Source organism: Pelophylax lessonae (genome assembly GCF_965119305.1).
Source record: "Pelophylax lessonae genome assembly, chromosome: 1".
Taxonomy (NCBI): Eukaryota; Metazoa; Chordata; class Amphibia; order Anura; family Ranidae; genus Pelophylax; species Pelophylax lessonae.
This window is the reverse complement of record NC_138768.1, coordinates 719,296,168-719,318,834: the sequence shown is the minus strand read 5'-3', so window position 1 is coordinate 719,318,834 and position 22,667 is coordinate 719,296,168. Positions and strand designations below refer to the sequence as shown.

The 22,667-nt window shown below is 46.4% G+C and overlaps 1 protein-coding gene across 2 annotated transcripts in view; it reads right to left on the bottom strand.

Moving 5' to 3' along the window:
• The window catches only part of SNX25 (sorting nexin 25), a 368,398-nt gene that overhangs the window by 94,555 nt on the left and 251,176 nt on the right, over positions 1-22,667 (bottom strand). For both annotated transcript variants that reach the window (XM_082258976.1, XM_082258977.1), the window contains exon 6: positions 4,069-4,139. In XM_082258976.1, the coding sequence (XP_082115102.1) occupies positions 4,069-4,139 (71 nt within the window). The remainder of the gene's footprint in view (positions 1-4,068; positions 4,140-22,667) is intronic.

Genomic DNA, 22,667 nt, shown 5'->3' with positions numbered 1-22,667 from the left:
TAATTTACGAACATATTTTTTTTTGGTTTCTTTGTACGTATGGATTGCATGGTTGCTACTGACATGTGAAGAAAATTTCATGTCAATAGCACCTTAAGAAATATATTTACCTAGAAAAATGGAGACTTGTTCAATACTTATTTTACCCACTGTATATTATACCTATTGGTGTTGAGTACTGCAGGTGTTTACACAGCATAGTAAGGGTTAGAACCTGCATCAGATCTTTGCCATTTGAGTCCCTATTAGTGAAATATCACTTTTCATAGGTCCAAAAAAGATTTCTTACAATGTAATATAGGAAATGGAGCACAAATCTTAACCGGTTTTGCAAGCTCCTGAATAAAATCTAGGTTATCTTTTGTTTTTTTTTTCGTATATAGTGTTTCTGCCAATTGTTAGTACTGATTAGAAAGAACAACAACAGTTTCTACTTTTTCCACCATTACCAGTTTGTAGCCTTAATAACGACAGCGATCTGTTATTATTTGCAAGCATTATATCACCACAGGGAATGGAGTTGCTCAGGAAGGTAACCAGACTGAAATCTATATAATAAGTAAGTCACACGGCCTTCCCTATGGGTATCTACAATTATTTATCAGGTTCTGTGTTGAACAGCAACAATCATCTTTTTGCCCAGCATAAATCCGGAAAACCAGCCACAGATAAAAAGAAAATAGATAGAAAGCTGTGAGCTATAATTCCTTATTTAGGATAATAATGAGGAGTGATATTGGTGGTCCGACAAAAGCATGTGTTATCTATGCCTGCCCAGTGCAACAGCATATTATAACAGACTAATCTACAACCACATAATCACTCCTTCCTAGTCCTACTCCTTCCTAACTCCTAGTGTTAAAATGCTGATACTTGAATGTGGACCCCCCCCCCCCCAATTAAAATCGCTGTCCTTTTCTTCCTCCCCCAGCCTCTATGTTAACTGCGGCTTAATTTTTTTTTTTTTTTTGGGGGGGGGGGGGGGGAGCAGTACCCATTTTACCCACTCCCTCGTGGTTGAGGATAATAAGGTCATCTCAGCCTCCCCAATATTTGTAGCTGCTGAAGTTCCTCATTAATCTGAACAAATAAACAACAGAAGAGCCACCTAAGTGAGCTGACCGGTCAGAATAAAATCATTTTGAAAATGACACAAAGCAAAAAATATATTTGTGATACTTAGACTTTGTACTCAAACAAATTGCAGGGATATCAGGGTTAAAGTATATCTAAAGCCAAAAGCATAAATGCAATTTACAGCAGCTTACCAGTCCTTAGATATGGCAACTACATCAGTTTTCTTTTTTATAGCTGTCTTATCTGGTAATCTTGTGAACGCACTTCCTTTTCTAGGGTAGCTACAATCAGTCACCCAACTCCACATGGTGAGGAATGGGGGGATTAGCAGTTCACTGAGGACAGGTTGGAAAGAATAATTTTGTTTTAGGGGGGGAGACACCCTTTAGAAAAGAGTAGTGGTGCTGAAACCAAAACCGAAAATTTAGGATGCCCTTGGTCGAAACCGCCATTGACGGTATATATACAGTGTGTGTGTGTGTGTGTGTGTGTGTGTGTGTGTGTGTGTGTGTGTGTGTGTGTGTGTGTGTGTGTGTGTGTGTGTGTGTGTGTGTGTGTGTGTATATATATATATATATATATATATATTACATATACACACACAGTATCTCACAAAAGTAAACACACCCCTCCAATTTTTTAAAATATTTTATATCTTTTTCTGTGACCACACTGAAGAAATGACACTTTGCTACAATATAAAGTAGTGAGTGCACAGCTTGTATAACAGTGTAAATTTGCTGTCCCCTCAAAACAACAACACACAGCCAATAATGTCTAAACCGCAGGCAACAAAAATGAGTATACCCCCAAGTAGAAATGTCCAAATCGGGCCAAAAATGTTAATATTTTGTGTGACCATTATTATTTTCCAGCTCTGGCTTAACCCAACCTGGGCATGGAGTTCACCAGAGCTTCACAGGTTGCCACTGGAGTCATCTTCTACTCCTCCATGACAACATTGTGGCGCTGGTGGATGTTAGAGACCTTGTGCTTCTCCACCTTCTGATTGAGGGTGCCCCACAATTGCTCAATGGGGTTTAGGTGTGGAGACATGCTTGGCCAGTCCATCACCTTTACCCTCAGCTTCTTTAGCAAGGCAGTGTTCATTTTAGAGGTGGGTTTGAGGTCGTTAAGTTGGAATACTGCCCTGCGGCCCAGTCCGTGAAGGGAGGGGATCATGCTCTGCTTCAGTATGTCACAGTACATGTTGGCATTCATGGTCCCTCAAACTGTAGCTCTCGAGTGTCAGATCATGACACTCCCACCACCATGCTTGACTGTAGGCAAGACACACTTGTCTTTGTACTCCTCACCTGGTTGCAGCCACACATGCTTGACACCATCTGAACCAAATAAGTTTATCTTAGTCTCATCAGACCACAGAACATGGTTCCAGTAATCCATGTCCTTAGTCTGCTTGTCTTAAGCAAACTGCGGGCTTTCTTGTGCATCATCTTTAGAAGAAACTTCCTTCTGGGACAGCCATGCAGGCCAATTTGATGCAGTGTGAGGCGTATGGTCTGAGCACTGGAGCACTGACAGGCTGACCACCCCCACCCCTTCAACCTCTGCACCAATGCTGGCAGCACTCATACATCTATTTCCCAAAGACAACCTCTGGATATGACGCTGAGCACGTGCAATGAACTTCTATGGTCGACCATGGCGGGGTCTATTCTGAGTGAAACCTGTTCTGTTTAACGGCTAAATGGTTTTGGCCACCGTGCTGCAGCTCAGTTTCAGGATCTTGGCAATCTTCCTATAGCTTAGGCCATCTTTATGTAGAGCAACAATTCTTTTTTTCAAATCCTCAGGGAGTTCTTTGCCATGAGGTGCCATGTTGAACTTCTAGTGACCAGTATGAGAGAGCGATAACACCAAATTTAACAGACCTGCTCCCCATTCACACCTGAGACCTTGTAACACTAACGAGTCACATGACACTGGGGAGGGAAAATGGCTAATTGGGCCCAATTTTGATATGTGCACTTAGGGGTGTACTCACTTTTGTTGACAGCGGTTTAGACATTATTGGCTGTGTGTTAAATTATTTTGAGGGGACAGTAAATTTACACTGTTATACAAGCTGTACACTCACTACTTTACATTGTAGCAAAGTGTAATTTCTTCAGTGTTGTCACATGAAAAGATATAATAAAACATTTACGAAAATGTGAGGGATGTATTCACTTTTGTGAGATACTGTATGTAAATTCATATCGTGAATTTAAATGAATATGAATTTATCGTCCGCCATTATCGGCACCTTTTGAAGCGGTTTTAAAAATCCTGCTTGCTGCATTTTTGGAGCATATTTGGTCAGTTAAAAATAACGCACCAAAAATGCACTTGCCATTGCAATTCATTGAAAACGCAGCAAGAATGCATCAAAAATGCATTTTTTTTGAGTAACATGACCTATGAAATACACACCATAAGCACAGTAAAATTGCGGTAAAACCGCAGGTGTTTTCGGCAGCCATAGCACCTTTTTTTCTTTCGGCACAATGCTGAAAACCCTATTTTCGGCCGATAATTTTCGGCGGCTGGAATTTCGTGGTATCACTAGAAAAGAGGAAAGGTTTTGATCTTCAGCAATTTCCAAAACTGGACTGTCTGGTTTAAAACCTATCAAACCTACAAATTATCACTAAAGCAAAGATTTTAAAACATTTATTGAAGGGATTAAAAATAATATGCATTCAACAGTTAAACTATGTGCTGTGTTTGTGCAGATGGGTAATTTATTTAATTGTATTTCAAAATTATTCTAACGTCCAATATCCAATGAGATATATAGTAAAATTCACCATTTCTGTAAAGATACATAATATAAATAAACCCCAGACATAAATGAAGTACAAACGCCTCACTAGAATTGTTAAAAGCCAGGTCATGCATCTTATTTATTTACATACAATCTCTGTTCACAGCTTCATGGACAAATTCGTATATGTAGCTCGTACTCCTGTCAGAACACCTACTTACCTTTCTGCCTCTTCATCTGGGGAAAGCTTCCAATTGTAGTTGCTTGAATGATTTCCACAACAATTTGATATCTAAAAATAAGCAAAAGGAACATGTTACAGTGGAATTACCAATGTATTAACACCATGCCAAAATGCTAACTAAAATATGACAAATATGATCACGAAAACAAATTCTGTTGCATGACTCAGGACTAGGGCTGAACGATAGTCGATATGATATCGACTATCGTTCTGTGGCCGTAGGCGATATTCATATCGCCGAGGTCACGATATTTGCATAGGCAGGGGGGGACTCGGAGGACTCACAGACTAACGTGTTAGGCAGGGGGAGAAGTCGGGACGCTTTAGCGGTGAGCATACACTGACTCACTCGTGAACTGCAGCCCGCCCCACACGTTCAGTGAGTCTCACTCTCCGCCCTAGATTTCTCAATGGCACATTCAGGGAGCCAATCACGTCGTGATTAGCTGCACAGCTAACCAATCACGCGTGCCTGCACACCTGATTGGTTCCGCTGTGCCGCTACTCACGGCGTGATTGGTTCTCTGAATGTGCCATTGAGAAATCTAGGGCGGAGAGTGAGACTCACTGAACGTGTGGGGCGGGCTGCAGTTCACGAGTGAGTAAATGTATGCGGTGTGCTGAGATCCTTTCCCGGCTCCTAGCTCCAGCCTCCTACAACCACCACTATCTAATCTGATCGAGATAAGAAGAGGTACTTTATTAAGAATTTATGTCTTTGGCTTAACCCTACAGCTGCTGGGAAGCCTGCAATTAATGTTACGGCCAAGTAGTATAACCAAAACAAAAAATTTACAATGAACTTTTATGCCGTAATCTACTTAAGTGAGCAGAGAAAGAAGCCATACGTTTTTTGTTAAAAGAAAAACACAGATCCAGACGGGATGGCTTTATAGTGTGTAGAATGACATTATATTAGCTAAGTCTTATAATACCGCTGGATCAGCCATAGCGCCCCTCCGCCTCACTGACATGTCACTAATTGATTTTACCATATTAACCCTGACCTGCCCAGTGCCCTGTATCTGCAATTAAAATTTAGAAGGCTGCCTGCATGCTTCCTGATTTCCATTCCCAGAATCCTTCCCAATCCCTACAGTGTCACTAACATTAACCCTATGGTACAAGGCTGCAGTGTGCACTGAATCCCATTCCCTACAGTAACATACATTATGGTCAGAAAGGCTGGATTGACCTCAATATCGCAATATATATAGTTGAAAAAAAAATATCGCAATATATTTTTTTTCCAATATCGTGCAGGCCTACTCAGGACACAAACTGTAACCATTAAAATACTATAAAAAATGTTAACAAAATAAAGTCTAATCCTAGCCATCTGTAATTGCTTAATAGAGTGGAGAAGAATACGTAAAAATGTCAGGTTTTTATTGCTGTCTGTGACCCCACTGGAGAAATTTTCCTTCACATCCTTTTCTGGTGATGTCTGTCCTAGAAGGGACAGGGAGGGGCTGTCACCATGACAGGGAGGCATGGCGGAAAAAAAAAAGAAACATCCCTGTAGGCTCTAACCCTTCCTCACTCTATCAAAAAACTGAATTTTTGTAAAATCTTACCTGTAAAATTCCTTTCTCTGAGTCCTCCGATAGTCGCCGCCTCTTCATATTCGTCACATATGGGGTATTAGACTTTGCTCCGAAGGAGTAGCTAGGCAACAGAATATGTTAACATTAAAGCTTTTAACATATCCCACCCTCAAGGGGTGGTCCCCTCAGTCAATACCCTCCTACTTCCTGCAACCATATCTCAGTTTTAGTGGAATAGCAGTAGAGTATACAACCAAACCCCAAAAGAGGGGCGGGGGCGGCGACTGTCGGAGGACTCAGAGAAAGGAATTTTACAGGTAAGATTTTACAAAAATTCCGTTTTCTCTTACGTCCTCCGACAGTCGCCGCCTCTTCATATTCGTCACATATGGGGACGTCCCAAAGCAGTGCAAACATGAGGGGTGGGAAACGCATCCGCGCCGAAAAGGCAACGCAGTCTCCGCATCAAAGAAAGGAACCTTACCAAAGGAAGGAACCCAGCTGGGCAACAGGAAAAAACAGGTGCTCAACAGGAGCAACAACCCAAGAAAAGACAAATAACCAGGGGATAAAAAACTTATCCCAACAGCCAGAGGTCCCCACAAGGGACCCTAGGGAATCGCCGCACTAAGAACCTTGCGGCCAAAGGAAGCATCCGCCGATGCCTGAACATCTACTTTGTAGAATTTTGTGAAAGTGTGCACGGTCGACCAAGTCGCCGCCTTACACACCTGGGCTACAGAAGCCCCATGACGACAGGCCCAAGACGTACTCAGAGATCTAGTAGAGTGCGCCTTCACAGGCACAGGGGGAACCTTCCCCTGCAAGGCATAGGCCTGTTCAATGGTCTGCCTGATCCATTTGGCGATGGTAGAGGCCGACGCCGCCATGCCCTTCCGAGGACCCTCCGGCAGAACAAACAAGGAGTCCGTCTTTCGAAAAGACTCAGTCGATTTAAGGTAAACCCTTATCGCCCGAACAACATCCAGAGAATGTAATCTCACCTCCTTTGGATGTTTAGGCTTCGCGCACAGCGAAGGCAAGACAATATCCTCATTAAGATGGAATTCCGAAACTCGTTTCGGAAGAAAAGAAGGATTAGGTCGCAAGACCACCTTATCCAAATGAACAACCAGATACGGAGACTTGCAGGACAAAGCTGCCAGCTCCGACACTCTGCGAGCCGAAGTGATCGCCACCAAAAAGGCGACCTTTTTGAACAACATAGACAACGAGATCTCCCTGATCTGTTCAAAAGGAGCACGTTGCAACACAGACAGAACGAGATTCAAGTCCCAAGGGGGCAAAGGATCCCTCTTAGGAGGAACCAGATGCCGCACACCCTGAACAAAAGTGCCAACCAAGGAGTTGGAAGCCACGGGACGTTGAAACAGAACGGCCAGCGCAGACACCTGACCCTTTATCGTAGCCAGCGCCAAACGCTGATCGACACCCGTTTGAAGGAAGGACAGCACTCGGGAAACCGAGTACGTGCGGGGTGAAAACCCCCTGGACTCACACCAGGCAAAATAGGCCTTCCAAGTATGGTAATAAACCTTCCCTGAGGAAGACTTCCTCGCGTTGATCAAAGTATGAACGACCTCTGGGGAGAGACCCTTCTCCTTCAGGACCTCGGTCTCAACAGCCAGGCCGTCAAAGCCAGAGACTGTAAAGCAGGATGGTATATCGGTCCTTGAGACAGGAGATCGTCTCGAAGAGGCAGACGCCACGGGGCGTCGACCGCCAGATTCACGAGGTCTGCGTACCAGGACCGGCGAGGCCAGTCCGGTGCCACAAGAATCACCGTGCTGCGTTCCGAGTGTAACCTGCAAAGGAACCTGGACAGCAACTGAATCGGTGGAAACGCGTACATCAGCTTGTACTGATGCCACGGGGCCACTAACGCGTCCGACGCGTCTGCCCGAGGGTCGCGCGTCCTTGCCACGAACCTTCTCACCTTGTTGTTGAGACGAGACGCGAACAGGTCCACATCTGGAAGACCCCACTTCGCGCACAACATCTGGAAGACAGCCGGGTGGAGAGACCATTCCCCCTGATCCAGGGTCTGGCGACTCAGATAGTCCGCCTGCCAGTTCTCCACCCCCGGAATGTGAACCGCCATTATCGCCGGGACATGAGTCTCGGCCCAAGACAGAATGTCGGCCACTTCTCGAGCCGCTCGGGCACTCCTGGTGCCCCCTTGGTGGTTGATGTAGGCCACCGCCGTGGCATTGTCCGTCTGCACCCGAACCGGGCAGCCCTGCAGCCGGTCCGTCCAGCGATGAAGACAGAGATTTATCGCACGCAATTCCAGAATGTTGATCGGAAGGGAAGACTCCCCCTCCGACCAAGTTCCCTGGGCGGACAGAACGCCCAGAACACCACCCCAGCCCGACAGGCTGGCATCCGTGGTGATCACCGTCCACGAGATAGGACGAAACGACTTGCCCCCGGACACCAACGGGGACTGGAGCCACCACAGAAGGTCTCTTCTGGTGCGATGACTCAACGAGATTTGAAGATCCAGAGATTGAGGTCGCCCGTCCCACATGGACAGGATCTCCGCTTGGAGACCCCGCGGGTGAAACTGGGCGAAGGGAATCGCCTCGAAGGCCGAGACCATCAATCCCAGACATCTCATGCACGTCCGCAGAGACGAGTGCGGAACGTCCCTGAGGGACCCGACTTCCTCATGAAGAGTTCTTAGTCTGTCTTCCGGCAAGAAGACCTTCGCCTGCACAGAGTCCAGAATCATTCCCAGGAAGGGAAGACGAACCGACGGACTCAGTGTCGACTTTGGAAAATTTATCGTCCAACCAAACTCCTGCAGAGTTTGCATCGTGACAGACAGGTCCTTCTCCAGACCCTGGCTGGTCGCAGACAGAACCAGAATGTCGTCCAGATACCCCAGGACAGAAATGCCCTGGGCCCTCAATAATGCCAGAACCGGTGCAAGCACCTTGGTGAAGACCTGCGGAGCCGAGGCGAGACCAAAAGGCAACGCCACGAACTGGTAGTGATCCTCCGCAATGGCAAATCGAAGGAACCTCTGGTGACCCTCGAAAATGGGGATGTGAAGATACGCATCCTTCAAATCGATGGAGGCCATGAATTCCCCCGGAACCAGGGCAGCCACCACCGACCGCAGGGATTCCATGCGGAACTTGCGAACCCGCACAGAGCGGTTCAGAGCCTTCAAGTCCAGAATTGGACGAACCTTGCCCTCCTTTCTAGGCACGGTGAACAGATTGGAATAAAACCCCCGAAACCTGTCCCGATGAGGCACCGGAACTACCACTCCCTGAGCCCTCAGGTCCCGCACCGCCAGGTGCAGGTCCCGTAAACGCTCTGGAGACAGTTGAAGATTTGAGGGAAAAAATCTGCTCTCCGGCCGAGAGAGAAACTCGATCTTGTAACCAGATCGAACGATCTCCTGAACCCATCTGTCCCGCACGCGGGTCAACCAGGGCTGAAGAAAACCGAGCAAGCGTCCCCCCACCCCAAAACTGGGTGAGGGCGCCCCTTCAGGCCGCACTGTTATGGGCTGCGGATCCGGATTGACCGGACTTCTGTTTTCCAGACCAGGGCTTCTTCTGAGAGCCTTGACCTTTGAACGGTTTGCCCTTGTAGTGCGACCGAAAGGCACGAAAGGACCCCTGAGGGGGCCGAAAATTAGCATGCTTCTTCCCAGAAGCCCCCTTAGCCTTGGGGAAATGGGGCAAGAGAGTGCTCTTACCTCCGGTGATCCCCTTAATCAACACATCCAAGGACTCCCCAAAAAGGCGAGACCCATCATAAGGCAGATTGGCTAAGGTCTTACGTTAAGACTGGTCCACCGACCAACATTTCAACCAAACCAGGCGGCGAGACAACACCGCCACGCTGTGCACACGTGCAGCCAACGGGACTAGATCCAAGTCCGCATCACACAGATACATGACACCCTGGTGGATTTGATCCACCATATCCAGGGTCGCCGGCGAGGCCGAATCGGCCACTAGGACGCGCCTAAGCATCTGCGTCCAACTTGCGACCGCCTGGGCCGCCATGAGAGAGGCAAACAGAGCCTGAAGCATAGAACCTGCAACAGAATAAGTATGACGGGCAAGAGACTCCAATCTCCTATCCGTGGCATCACGGAACACAGGGGAATCCTCTGCAGGAATCGCAGTGGATTTGTTTAAAACCGCAATTGCGTGATCCACCGGGGGTGGCACACACCACCTTTCATCAGTGGAAGGCGAGAAAGGATAACGCAGCTTGAACCTACTTGGTACAGCAAAAGGTTTGCGTAGATTGCGCCATTGTTCCTTAACAGCGCGCTGAAAATCATCATTGCAGGGAAAAACCTGCGGCGTCCTGCGTTTTCTCTGCGTCCCATAAGCCGCCAAGGCAGCGGGGGGACACACTTCATCCTGCAAACGCAGCGTTTGTTTTATGGAAGCAATCAATTCATCCATGATTGCAAGCTCTTCAGGCGAGTCAGGGGGAGAATTATCAACCCCTTCAACTTCAGCCTCCACCTCGGACCCCACTAGATCCAGAGAGGAGCGGGACCCCGATAAGGAGGCCCCCGCCATAACAACCCCATCACCTTCACCCTCAGAATCAGAGGAAAGAGCAACTCTGGGTCTTTTAGTAGATTGAGCAGCCACCAGCATCTGCACCTGAGCAGCAAGGCCAGCCACAATAGTGGCTAAATCCCCCCCTGGGGGGGAAACAGCGGTCCCCTGGCTTTCCACCAGGGCAGTAGGAAATTTGCCCTCCTGAGAATCCATTGCCCCTATAACAAATGCTGGATAATAAAGGGTTAACTGCCCCTTTAACAAGCGCGGCGAGCGCAGCCCACCGCACCACACACAAGCACAATGAGACCCCCACAGGGACAATAAAACTGACACAGGCAATGGATAAGAAGGATATAACCTGAGGAGACCCTCGCCGCTGCTGCTGCCTCGATCGGTGTTCCTGGAGAAGAGGAAGTGATGCTGCCAGGGCGCTCTATGAAAGCCTATGGGAGGCTACAAGAAAATGGCCGCCATGCATGTAGAACATGCGGCCGGAGCGAGTGTAGGCAAAATGGCGCCGTTTGGCGCCGAAACCGCCGCTCCACAGTACAGTAATGCACACATGTCTGTATATAAAAAAACATGTCAGATCGCCACAGCGATCGCTGTATAATGCTCAAACATGCCACAAAACATGCCCCACAGCACACAGCTTCTCACACTGACAAGGCTGACACACATAGTGTCACACAGCTCCCCCCCCCCCCCTTGCAGCCCACAGCATGCAGCCGAGAGATAGGGAGACAAACAGTGTGAATAGAGGCAGGTTACACAGTCCCAGACTGACACCCCCCCAGACAGACAGGTCCCCACATAAATACACTTACCTCACAGTGGCGTGGGGGACCCGCACAGGCGAACAAGCCGCTGCACATGAGGCAGGGAGAGTCGCATACAAGACGCACAGAATGGGGGTTAAGAAACCGCACAGCGTCCAGTGAGGTAGCCACCTCACCAATCATCCCTGCACCGAACAGGGATGGGTCGTTCACTGTGCCAGGAGCGCCAAGGCAGCGGGGGGACACACTTCATCCTGCAAACGCAGCGTTTGTTTTATGGAAGCAATCAATTCATCCATGATTGCAAGCTCTTCAGGCGAGTCAGGGGGAGAATTATCAACCCCTTCAACTTCAGCCTCCACCTCGGGCCCCACTAGATCCAGGGAGGAGCGGGACCCCGATAAGGAGGCCCCCGCCATAACAACCCCATCACCTTCACCCTCAGAATCAGAGGAAAGAGCAACTCTGGGTCTTTTAGTAGATTGAGCAGCCACCAGCATCTGCACCTGAGCAGCAAGGCCAGCCACAATAGTGGCTAAATCCCCCCCTGGGGGGGAAACAGCGGTCCCCTGGCTTTCCACCAGGGCGGTAGGAAATTTGCCCTCCTGAGAATCCATTGCCCCTATAACAAATGCCGGATAATAAAGGGTTAACTGCCCCTTTAACAAGCGCGGCGAGCGCAGCCCACCGCACCACACACAAGCACAATGAGACCCCCACAGGGACAATAAAACTGACACAGGCAATGGATAAGAAGGATATAACCTGAGGAGACCCTCGCCGCTGCTGCTGCCTCGATCGGTGTTCCTGGAGAAGAGGAAGTGATGCTGCCAGGGCGCTCTATGAAAGCCTATGGGAGGCTACAAGAAAATGGCCGCCATGCATGTAGAACATGCGGCCGGAGCGAGTGTAGGCAAAATGGCGCCGTTTGGCGCCGAAACCGCCGCTCCACAGTACAGTAATGCACACATGTCTGTATATAAAAAAACATGTCAGATCGCCGCAGCGATCGCTGTATAATGCTCAAACATGCCACAAAACATGCCCCACAGCACACAGCTTCTCACACTGACAAGGCTGACACACATAGTGTCACACAGCTCCCCCCCCCCCCTTGCAGCCCACAGCATGCAGCCGAGAGATAGGGAGACAAACAGTGTGAATAGAGGCAGGTTACACAGTCCCAGACTGACACCCCCCCAGACAGACAGGTCCCCACATAAATACACTTACCTCACAGTGGCGTGGGGGACCCGCACAGGCGAACAAGCCGCTGCACATGAGGCAGGGAGAGTCGCATACAAGACGCACAGAATGGGGGTTAAGAAACCGCACAGCGTCCAGTGAGGTAGCCACCTCACCAATCATCCCTGCACCGAACAGGGATGGGTCGTTCACTGTGCCAGGAGCGTTACCTGGCTGAACGCTCAATGGCAGGCTGGGAAGCCACTGACCCACAACCTGCGACCAGGGGGATCAGCCCGAGACCCAGCCCGCATGATCCTCTTCATCCGAAGAACTAACTAAAGCTGACAAAAAGAACAGCTAAGTAAAGGTAGAGAGAAAACTCAAACAAAAAATCAAAAAAGAAGAAAGAGTCTGGGGCACAAAGCCCCAGCACAGAGAGAGCCAGCCACTCCTGACAAGCTAGACATTAAAACTGAGATATGGTTGCAGGAAGTAGGAGGGTATTGACTGAGGGGACCACCCCTTGAGGGTGGGATATGTTAAAAGCTTTAATGTTAACATATTCATTTGCCTAGCTACTCCTTCGGAGCAAAGTCTAATACCCCATATGTGACGAATATGAAGAGGCGGCGACTGTCGGAGGACGTAAGAGAAATATGTTTTTGTCCCTTTGAAAAGATTTTCCATCACTTCCTTTCCGGTAAGATACTCAATCACCAGTAAGCAGTGTTCTGATATCAGCTGAATGTGGCCATAGATGGACTAAAATTTGGCAAGTTCAGTAGGGACCTGCTGGATTTTTATCCATCTTTGGCCATTCCCACGTGACACAATGAAGTTCTGTCGAACATGAATGTTGGAAAACTTTCATTTAAAGTGATTGTAAAGTCTCTTTTTAAAATAATTAACAAATATGTTATACTTACCTCCTCCTGTGCAGTTGGTTTTTCACAGAGCAGCCTGTATCCTCCTCTTCTCGGGTCCCTCATTCCTGCTCCTGGCCTCTTCCTCCTATCGAGTGCCCCCATAGTAAGCAGCTTGCTATGGAGGCACCCGAGCTGCAGCTGTGTGTGTCCATTCAGACACAGAGCTGACGTTTGGTCCTGCCCCCTCTCTCCCCTGATTGGCTCACTGACAATGATTGACAGCCACGGGAGCCAAAAGCGCCGCAGCTGTATCTCAGCCATCTGGCGGAAAAGTCCCGGACAGCCGAGGGACTCATGGACATTGCTGGACTGGGCACAGGTAAGTATTATGGGGTGCTGGGGAGACTGCTACACAATTAGCAACTGCAGTGCTGATCAGTGTATTCTGACAGCGGAGGATTCCCCCCTGTCTCAAAATAATAACACAGCAGGGAGGATTCCTCCATCCACTTCGCTTCAGTAGATAGGGGAATTTGGTTGGTTGTTTTCTTTTTTTTTTTTTTTGACCAGCCCACTTGTTGAAAAAACACCCATCTCTGCCCAGCCTGATAGGTCATGGTACCTACACTTCAAATGTCACATTAAAAGAAACAATTTGGAGGTAGCCAATTGTCAATCACATGATGCATAGGAGTAATTAGAATTGTGACAGACCATCAATGAGCATCTCAACATTGAAAAGAATGCTGGAAAAACACATCCTTTCATGAGTTTTCATTGATTTTTGGTGATCAAAGTAACAATAAGCACTCACTTCCCCTTACAGCCTATGTAGAGCTTGTCTGAGAAGTTGTCTCTTGGATCAGGAACAAACGGTACAGTCCAAGGATTGGTTTATTACTTTAAAAGACACTTGTCTTTGCCCCAGCAGTCCCATGAAAAGTATAAATCGCAGACTTTACATCAAAGAACCAAACAGAGAGCTTGGAAAAATGGACAAGGGACCCTAAAGCTCCAACTACAAAATAGAATATGCTACATTTTAGATTTATCTGAATACATTTTTTACCGGACAATAATATACTAAAGAAATCTTGTACAAAATCTCTCTATAGTCGTTAATCTTCATATCCTACAGGGAAATGGAGGTGTATTTCTGGAGCAACATTTTAACCCATTCCCACCTGTCCTGGCATCCCTATAAACATTTCACAACACACAGGGGTGGGAAAGATCAGCGCATACGTGACCCCCTGTCACAGTGGTCACCTAATCGGAAGCTGGTCCCATCAGCTATTGATCTTTAGCCCGGACCGAGAGTTGCCTTTGAGGGCTCAATCTTTGTGCTGGGAAAGTGCAGAGAGCCCAGCTATGCATACAGTATGTGCGGTGTTGTGCGCATTAAAGCCTACCCTTTTGCCACCGCATATATATGTTGGGCGGTTGTAAATGGATTAAAAAAGTTATCACTGTAAATCTAAAATACAGGCAAGACACACATAGCAAATCAGATGGTCTACGTCAGTGATGGCGAACCTATGGCACGCAGAGCCCTCTCTGTGGGTACGCGAGCAAGTAGAGGGAGATCCATGGAGAGTCCAGGTTCGTGAGGGCGGGAGCGTGGAAGCAAACAGTGCCGAGGACGAGGTGTGGGAATCTATCTGCATAAGGCGAGTGAGTGGGCGGCCCCGCAGCATCCACGGGGTGGGGGGGGGGGGGGGGGGAGAGATCGGTCTTCAAGCCTGGGAGGGAGAAAAGAGCTTCACTACCTCCTTGACACCCAAAGAGGCGAGCAGTGGGCGCAGCATCCATGGTACCTTCCAAAGTCTGAACTCCTCAAACCTCCTCTCTGCTAAAACACCAACAGTGAGGCCAGAACAGGCTGACTGGGGGCCTTGAAGATGACGGGCAGGAGGCGCAGGCTACAAAGGAGCCACTAGAAGGAACAGAGTAGAGAGCACCCGGAGACTGGCATGGGAGGTACCGGACATGATCATACACAGACCTACCTGCAGACAGAGACTAGGGGGGCAGAGCTAAGGGTCACTCACTCTCATCTCCCTCCTCACTCTCCTCTCTTAGCCCCAACTGTATCTCTCAGCCGCCCTTCTCTCTCTCCTAACCCATCTCTCCTACATGCCTCTCTCTCTCTCTCTCTCTCTCTCTCTGTTCCCCCTCTCTTGCACCTGATGCAGTTTGGGCACTCGGGCTCAAAAAGGTTCGCCATCACTAGTCTATGCACTTTGTGATAGCTGTGAACCAATCACAGCCATGACAAGCTACACAAAAACACTGCCAGGGTTTACAAACATTGAGCCTATTCACATTAGACTGAGGAAGCTCCTCTTCCCTTGTGAATGGGCTGAATGTTTGTAAACACAACAGGAAGGAGGAACAACCAGATCAAAGGTGGTGGTGGTGGTGGGGGTCCTAAAGTATCACATATCAAACAATTGGAATCGCTATTTAAAGGTGGTGGTGGTAGTGGGGGATGGGGTGTTAAAATGCCACCGACTACCAATGATAGTGGGATTGTTTTGGGGGTGGTTTTAAAGAATAAGTTCAACTTTGGAACATGTAACATATTCCAACATCTGCAGCCTCATCATAGTACATTTAATCAGATTTATACATAGAGAATGAGCACCTGAGTGCAAAAAAAGATCTACGGCATATACTGTAGCAATTTATTTAATACAAAACCTAACCTGTAAGGCATTTTAAACCTTTAAAAATAAAAGCCTTGTTTAAACATTCACTACATCTGTTAGCCAGAAACGTTTCTTCCATTTGCTCCTCTGACCTTGGTTTCATCTGGTTCTCCAAACTACGGCCCTCTCGCTATTGTAGATTTACCCGTCCCATGAGGCATTGTAAAACTGAAATTCACTAGGCATGATGGGAATTTTAGTTCCTGAACAACTGGAGGGCCATAGTTTGGAGACTCCTGCCCTAGACTCTGAGACTAGGCCATGCTCCATGGAGCTTGGCACCACTTGTCCAAAAAAAGAAGTATGCTTTAAATGGCCACTGGGATGCTATTTTTTGGGGATGGGAGGAATCTACACACAGAAAAGCTTAAAAGAGGAGCTCCAGTCTCTGATGTAAAACTTTTATTAAGCAGCCAGCCACCTGTCCCACGATCCAGCACACTAGCCTTCATGTTCCCAGTGCCGGCACCTTAAAGAGGTTGTAAACCTGGGGGGGGGGGCGACCTTTAAGGCAAAGACATAATGAGCTAGTGTGCATCACATACTCGCTCATTATGCAATACTTACCTTAGAACAAAGCTATCTCAACAGTACCCGCACACCTCTGAAACGGCTGAAATCTTCCCCCGTGGTTCTTCTGGGTTTGCGGGCTCCAGCACTGTGGATGGCCGGAGCCGCGAGGATGTCACTCCTGCGCAAGCGCGTGGGAGCCGTCTGTATGTAGCACGGACTCTGAAGGTTCAGCGCGGTAAGCTGCACCTTCAGACTACATGTTGCCATGACGCCATTGGCTGCATGCACTCTGAATATCTCCTAAACTGTGCAAGTTTAGAAGATATTGACAGTACCTACAGGGAAGCCTTATTAAAGGCTTCCCTGTAGGTACAAGTAAAAAGAGTTTACTTCCTCAGCTTTAACTGTGATAGCTTGCGGCCTCACAGCCGGGTGCCCACTGCGCATTGAAATGGTCCCAGTCTTTTGGGATCTGCGACATGTCTCAGAAGACTGTGAGGAGGAGGGGGGGGGATTGGGGGAGGAGAACATCCGCTCAAGTCATGATCAGGTACCCCCCCAAATAAAAAAAAGTGTCATTCTAGAAAGAGGAGGGGGAGGAGACACCCTGCACCTATAAAATGATATCAGAACACATGGGAAGTTACATTACCCAACATTCATTCTGAATGTTACTGCAGATAAAAAAAAAAAAAAAAAAAACACAAGTGTATACATTGTATATAAACATATGTTACTTTCATATAGCTTCAATTTTTGATCAAATATTTTGAATTTTATCTGGCAAACATATGTCACATTAATACAAGGAGTAAGGTCTAATTACATTAATAAAAATCACATAATGGCTCATTAACACCTCCCACAGTACTTTAAAATGTTACATCAAACTAAAAATGTACATAGAAAACAAATTATTATGTTATTTGAATATACAAAGAAAGAAATTAGTTAAAGCAACTCATAGTGGCCTAATAAGTAATTTGATACAAACTCAAAGCAACCAATAACATTTTTATTTAGGACCTATATACACTAGCCGCACACTAAAACGCTTAATTTTAGCATGCAAGCTGGTGTCCAATGTGATAGGCACTGAGGGCAGTGTACTTTTTTTTTTTTTAAACTTCATAGAAGCCTGAAAAAAATGACAATTCACTCATGGTCTCCCCATAGCAGCGCATTCTGGTGGCACTGTACATCACACCAGCGTTGTGGTATAAAGGAGGCACATAGCAAACAATTGTTTCTATGTGCCCTTGTGATGACTGGCGTTGATCAGGTGGGAAAAAAAGCAGTCAGTCATCGCACAAAGCATGAATGGGCCCCTACTGTGGTTAAATCAGTAAAATATTATGAAACAGATAGGTAAAGAGACTTAGAGCCCATTCAGACTAGCGCGACTTGTCAGGCGACTTGTCAGCCTGACAAGTGGCGCTCGGTCGCGGTCCATTGAGTAGTACAGGACCCGTTCTAATAGGAGCGACACTTAGAAAAAGGGTCCTGTACTACTTTGGGGTGACCTCGGAGCGACTTGCATAGACTTCCATTATGTGAAGTCCCTGCACGGGACTGACAAGTCGCCTCCCCAAGTCGTGCAGAGTCGTGTCGTCCCAGTGTGAACCGACTCCGATGCATATTTGTATGAATAATATTAGGCATGGTTCACACTAGCACGATTTCAGACACGGGTTTGCACAGAATCGCACGACAATGTAAAATTACATTATTTTTAATGATGCAGAGCAGCACAGCGCGTTTTTAAAAAAGTTATATGTGTTACTTTGGTGCAGTTGCAGTGCAATTTTGGCCCCCCAGATCAGACTTCAATGGAAATGCACCAAAAACGTGTGTAAAATGCAGGTAAATGCATTTTTTTAGTGCGTCGTTAGAGTTTTTGGTATAAAATCCTGTCTGCACTCCTACAAAAAAAAAAAAAAAACCAGCAGCGTCAAAAACTCACTACAAAAATCACACTGAATATCAAATCATACTGAAACCGCACTAGTGTGAACCTAGCCTTAGAAGAACATATGTTGATAATTTTAAAGTGATACTAAAGGCTCGGTTTTTTTTTTTCTAAAAATAACAAACATGTTATTCTTGCCTGCTCCGTGAAGTGGTTTTGCACAGAGCAGCCCAGATCCTCCTCTACTCGGATCCCTCGCCAGCACTCCTTGCTTCTCCCTTCTGCTGGGTGCCTACAAAGCAAGCAGCTTGTTGTGAGGGCACCCAAGCAGGCGCACTCCCGACCCACGGATGTGTGTGTGTCCATTCACACATGGAGCCGCTGTTCTGCCCCGCCCCTCCACCTTCTGATTGGCTTACTTGCTGTGATTGACAGCAGCAGGAGCCAATGGCAAGTCACTGGAGAGCTAAGGCTCTCGTGGACATCGCTGCATCGAGAGGGGGCTCAGGTAAGTATTAGGGGGGCTGCTGCACACTGGTTTTTTACTTTCATGCATAGAATGTAATAAGGTAAAAAAACCTTGTGCCTTTACAACCACTTTAAATTGATATTGTGTGAGGACTTTCATATATCAACTCAAGGTGAAAATAAACATAGTAAACAAGCCCAAAAAACAAAAAAAAGTTATATATACATACACACACTTGCACAATATAACAAAATTAGCATAGTCGTGGAAATGGAAACAAACATTTCAAACCACCGCACATCTGCAAGCAATTCATCATCATGGCCTATCTAAATTTGATGAAAAATTAAGCAAAGCAATTACCATTTGTACAGAGCAGATACACAAGACTGTTTAGAGAGGAGTGGATTTATATAATACTTAGGTTAGGAATGGACTGGGGTATTTATGTTTAAATCCAATTGTCAAATCCATCTTTTTCTGCTATGTGCTGTACAGGTTTCATTTTTACCAGGATAAAATAACATTGAATATAGAGGATGACATGGCATCCTTCTTGCTGACATGTTTGTAAAACTGATTGTCTCCACGCACCAGTTCGCATACACACCTACAGAGATCAATAAGGGCATCTTTGATGGGTTGCCTTTCACTGCCTAGAAAAATGCTGAAAACTGCCAGTCATATTTGGCTTGCTGTCTTCATTGAATTGATGCGCACACAGCTAGGACTCCACAGAGGGTAATTTACCAGGACCATCAAAAGACAGCAGGAACCTTGTTCAGTAACAAAGCTTCAGTTATATCACACAGATGCAGTGATGGGCAACCTGCAACTACGCAAGTCTCCTCAGATTCCTCCAATGTGCTGCACATTTCAAATGAATTTTTGTGAAAAACAATGTATGTGTGCACGTATAGTATTGTGTACAACAGAAGTAGTAATCTACCGTGTTTCCCTGAAAATATGACCGGGTCTTATATTAATTTTGGCTAAAAAAAAAAAAAAACACACTAGGGCTTATTTTCAGGGGATGTCTTATTTATTTATGGTATGTAAAAAGACGATCTTAAAAGGGATTGTAACCCTAAAATAAATAAATACCCTGCTCCTTTAAAGCATGGTAGACAGCACAGTGCTTGTGTTGTGTCATGTAGCCCTCTATGTTCTAAAAAAACCTAGAATAAAATAATAAACTGTTAAAAAAAAGTTCTCTCCCCCTCTCTCCATGTCAGCTCAGGAGTCAGCATTATGACATTCTGTAATCCCAAAAATAAACCTTGGATAAAGTCATTGCAAAAATATGTAATTGATTTTGTAAAAAAGATTATGTAATGTGCAGGGTGTCTCCTTTTGTAACTTTATTGTGGAAAATACCTTATTTACAGCGCCGCTGGGCAATTACGTGACCCTCCAGAGCTCTACTTTCCCTCTCCGAATACTGCAGAAGGAGGGGCTGAGATCAAGGATTTTACTAGGGCTTATTTTTGGGGTAGGGCTTATATTGCAGCCATCCCTGAAAATCATGCTAGGTCTTATTTTCGGGGTAGGGCTTATTTTCAGGGAAACAGGGTATACTAAGGTGCTACTGAACCAATGCCCCGTAATTCGGTATGAGTAATAAAAGTAATGTCTACCAAGAAGATAGCAGCAACACGTAGCTGAGACTTGCTGATGTTCATTTAAATTTTTACTTTATGCTTAGAGAAGGTGATGAGAAAACCTTAATCATTGCTAGAAATGTTTTCTTCATCAGCCTTCCATATGGCTTGAACCAGGGACCTTACTGTCCCCCCATACTACTTATTTGTCTGATCTATCCAAACTACAATGCCTTTAACAGGTTGCTGTGGATCAATTCTCTACAGACAGTAGACAAGTCATTTTTGTTTTATTTTTTATATTACTTTGCACAGGATGTTAGGGTTGGTAAAATGTAGTTCAGGCTAGGAACAGCCACAGATGGGCCTCATGTCTGATATAGTTTGGATTCATGAATTACTACAGCCTCAGGTGTCACCAAGTATAGAATATACTATATACACAATCATAATTAACAAAGCATTACAAATATGTCCCAAAAAGCTTTATTTGGCTGATAGCCCAAGGCAAGTGTTCATATCCACCGAAAAGGAACATGCTCACAGGAGGAGTGAACTGAGAGTTGACCTAATCGGTCTGTTGCCCATTACATGTTAGGGGAGGGAGGTAACATAGCCGGGCTGCTTAACCGCAGCAGAGACATTTCAGGTCACCGGGCTGGCTGTGCATAAAAAAAAAAATGTAGTATCAAAGTAGATGTAGCAACTGTAATGTAAATCTAGATAAAAGAGACTTAAAGTTGTAAAGTCAGGAAGGTTTTTCATCTTAATGCATTTTATGCATTAAGATAAAAAGCCTTCTGTGTGAAGCATCCCCCCCCCCCAGCACCCCTAATACTTACCCGTGTCCCCTCTCTGTCCAGTGATGTCCACGAGCCCCTCGGCCGTCCTGGGACTCTCTCTCTCCTGATTGGATGAGATACAGGTGCGGAGAAATTGGCTCCCGCGGCTGTCAAAGTCAGTGAGCCAATCAGGAGAGAGAGGGGGCGGGGCCGAACAGCAGCTCAGTGTCTAAATGGACACATGGAGCTGTAGCTGGGCTCGGTGCCCCCATAGCAAGCTGCTTGCTGTGGGGGCACTCGATAGATGGGAAGGGCCAGGAACAGGAATGAGGGACCCAAGAAGAGGAGGATCCAGGCCACTCTGGAAAACCAGCTGCACAGAGGAGGTAAGGCTCCATGTACACGGGACGTTGTTAAAAGTCCCTTTGAATGCTGGAATTTTTAGGACGTTTGAAACGTCCATTCGGTCGCGTTTGTACCCGCGTTTAGCGGGCGTTTGCGTTTAGAACCGTTCCTAGAGGTCAAAAAAATTATTCCCCTTTAAAATGGAAAAACGCGAACGCTAAACGCGGGTCATCGCGTTTGGATGCGTTTGTGCGTTTGAAACGCCGGGAAACACACGTTCGAACGCAAATAATTGCGTTCTAAAAACAGTCCCTGAACGCAACTGCCTGCAAATGACTGTAAACGACCTGGTGTACATGGACAGATAAGATAAAATGTGGATGGGTTCAGGTGCTTCTGAAAAAAAACGCCCAACTGCTCCTAAACGGCCATTTCCAGCGTCCCGTGTACATGGAGCCTAAGAATAACATGTTTATTTTATTTTTTTCTTAAAAACAAGACTTTACAATCACTTTAAACACAGCAGCAATTGAGATGGCATCCAAAGGAGCAAAATTACCAAACTATGTGTATAATTGAACAGTTCTATAATGAGGAGAAAAGCAACTATTTACAGTATTTCACAAAAGTGAGTACACCCCTCAGATTTTTGTAAATATTTTATCTTTTCATGTGACAACACTGAAGAAATGACACTTTGCTATTAAGTAAAGTGTGTGTACAGCTTGTATAACAGTATAAATTTGCTGTCCCCTCAAAATAACTCACAGCCATTAATGTACTGGCAACAAAAGAGAGTACACCCAAAATGTCCAAATTAGGCCCAAAGTGTCAATATTTTGTGTGGCCACCATTATTTTCCAGCACTGCCTTAACCCTCTTGGACATGGCGTTCACCAGAGCTTCACAGGTTGCCCCTGGAATCCTCTTCCACTCCTCCATGACGACATCACAGAGCTGGTGGATGTTAGAGACCTTGCGCTTCTCCACCTTCCGTTTGAGGATGCCCCACAGATGCTCAATACGATTTTGGTCTGGTCCACCTTTACCCTCAGCTTCTTTAGCAAGGTAGTGGTCGTCTTGCAGGTGCGTTTGGGGTCGTAATGTTGGAATACTGCCCTGCGGCCCAGTCTCCGAAGGGAGGGGGTCATACTCTGCTTCAGTATGTCACAGTACATGTTGGCATTCATGGTTCCTTCAATGAAATGTAGGTCCCCAGTGTCGGCAGCACTCACACAGCCCCAGACCATGACACTCCCACCATGCTTGACTGTAGGAAAGACACACTTGTCTTTGTA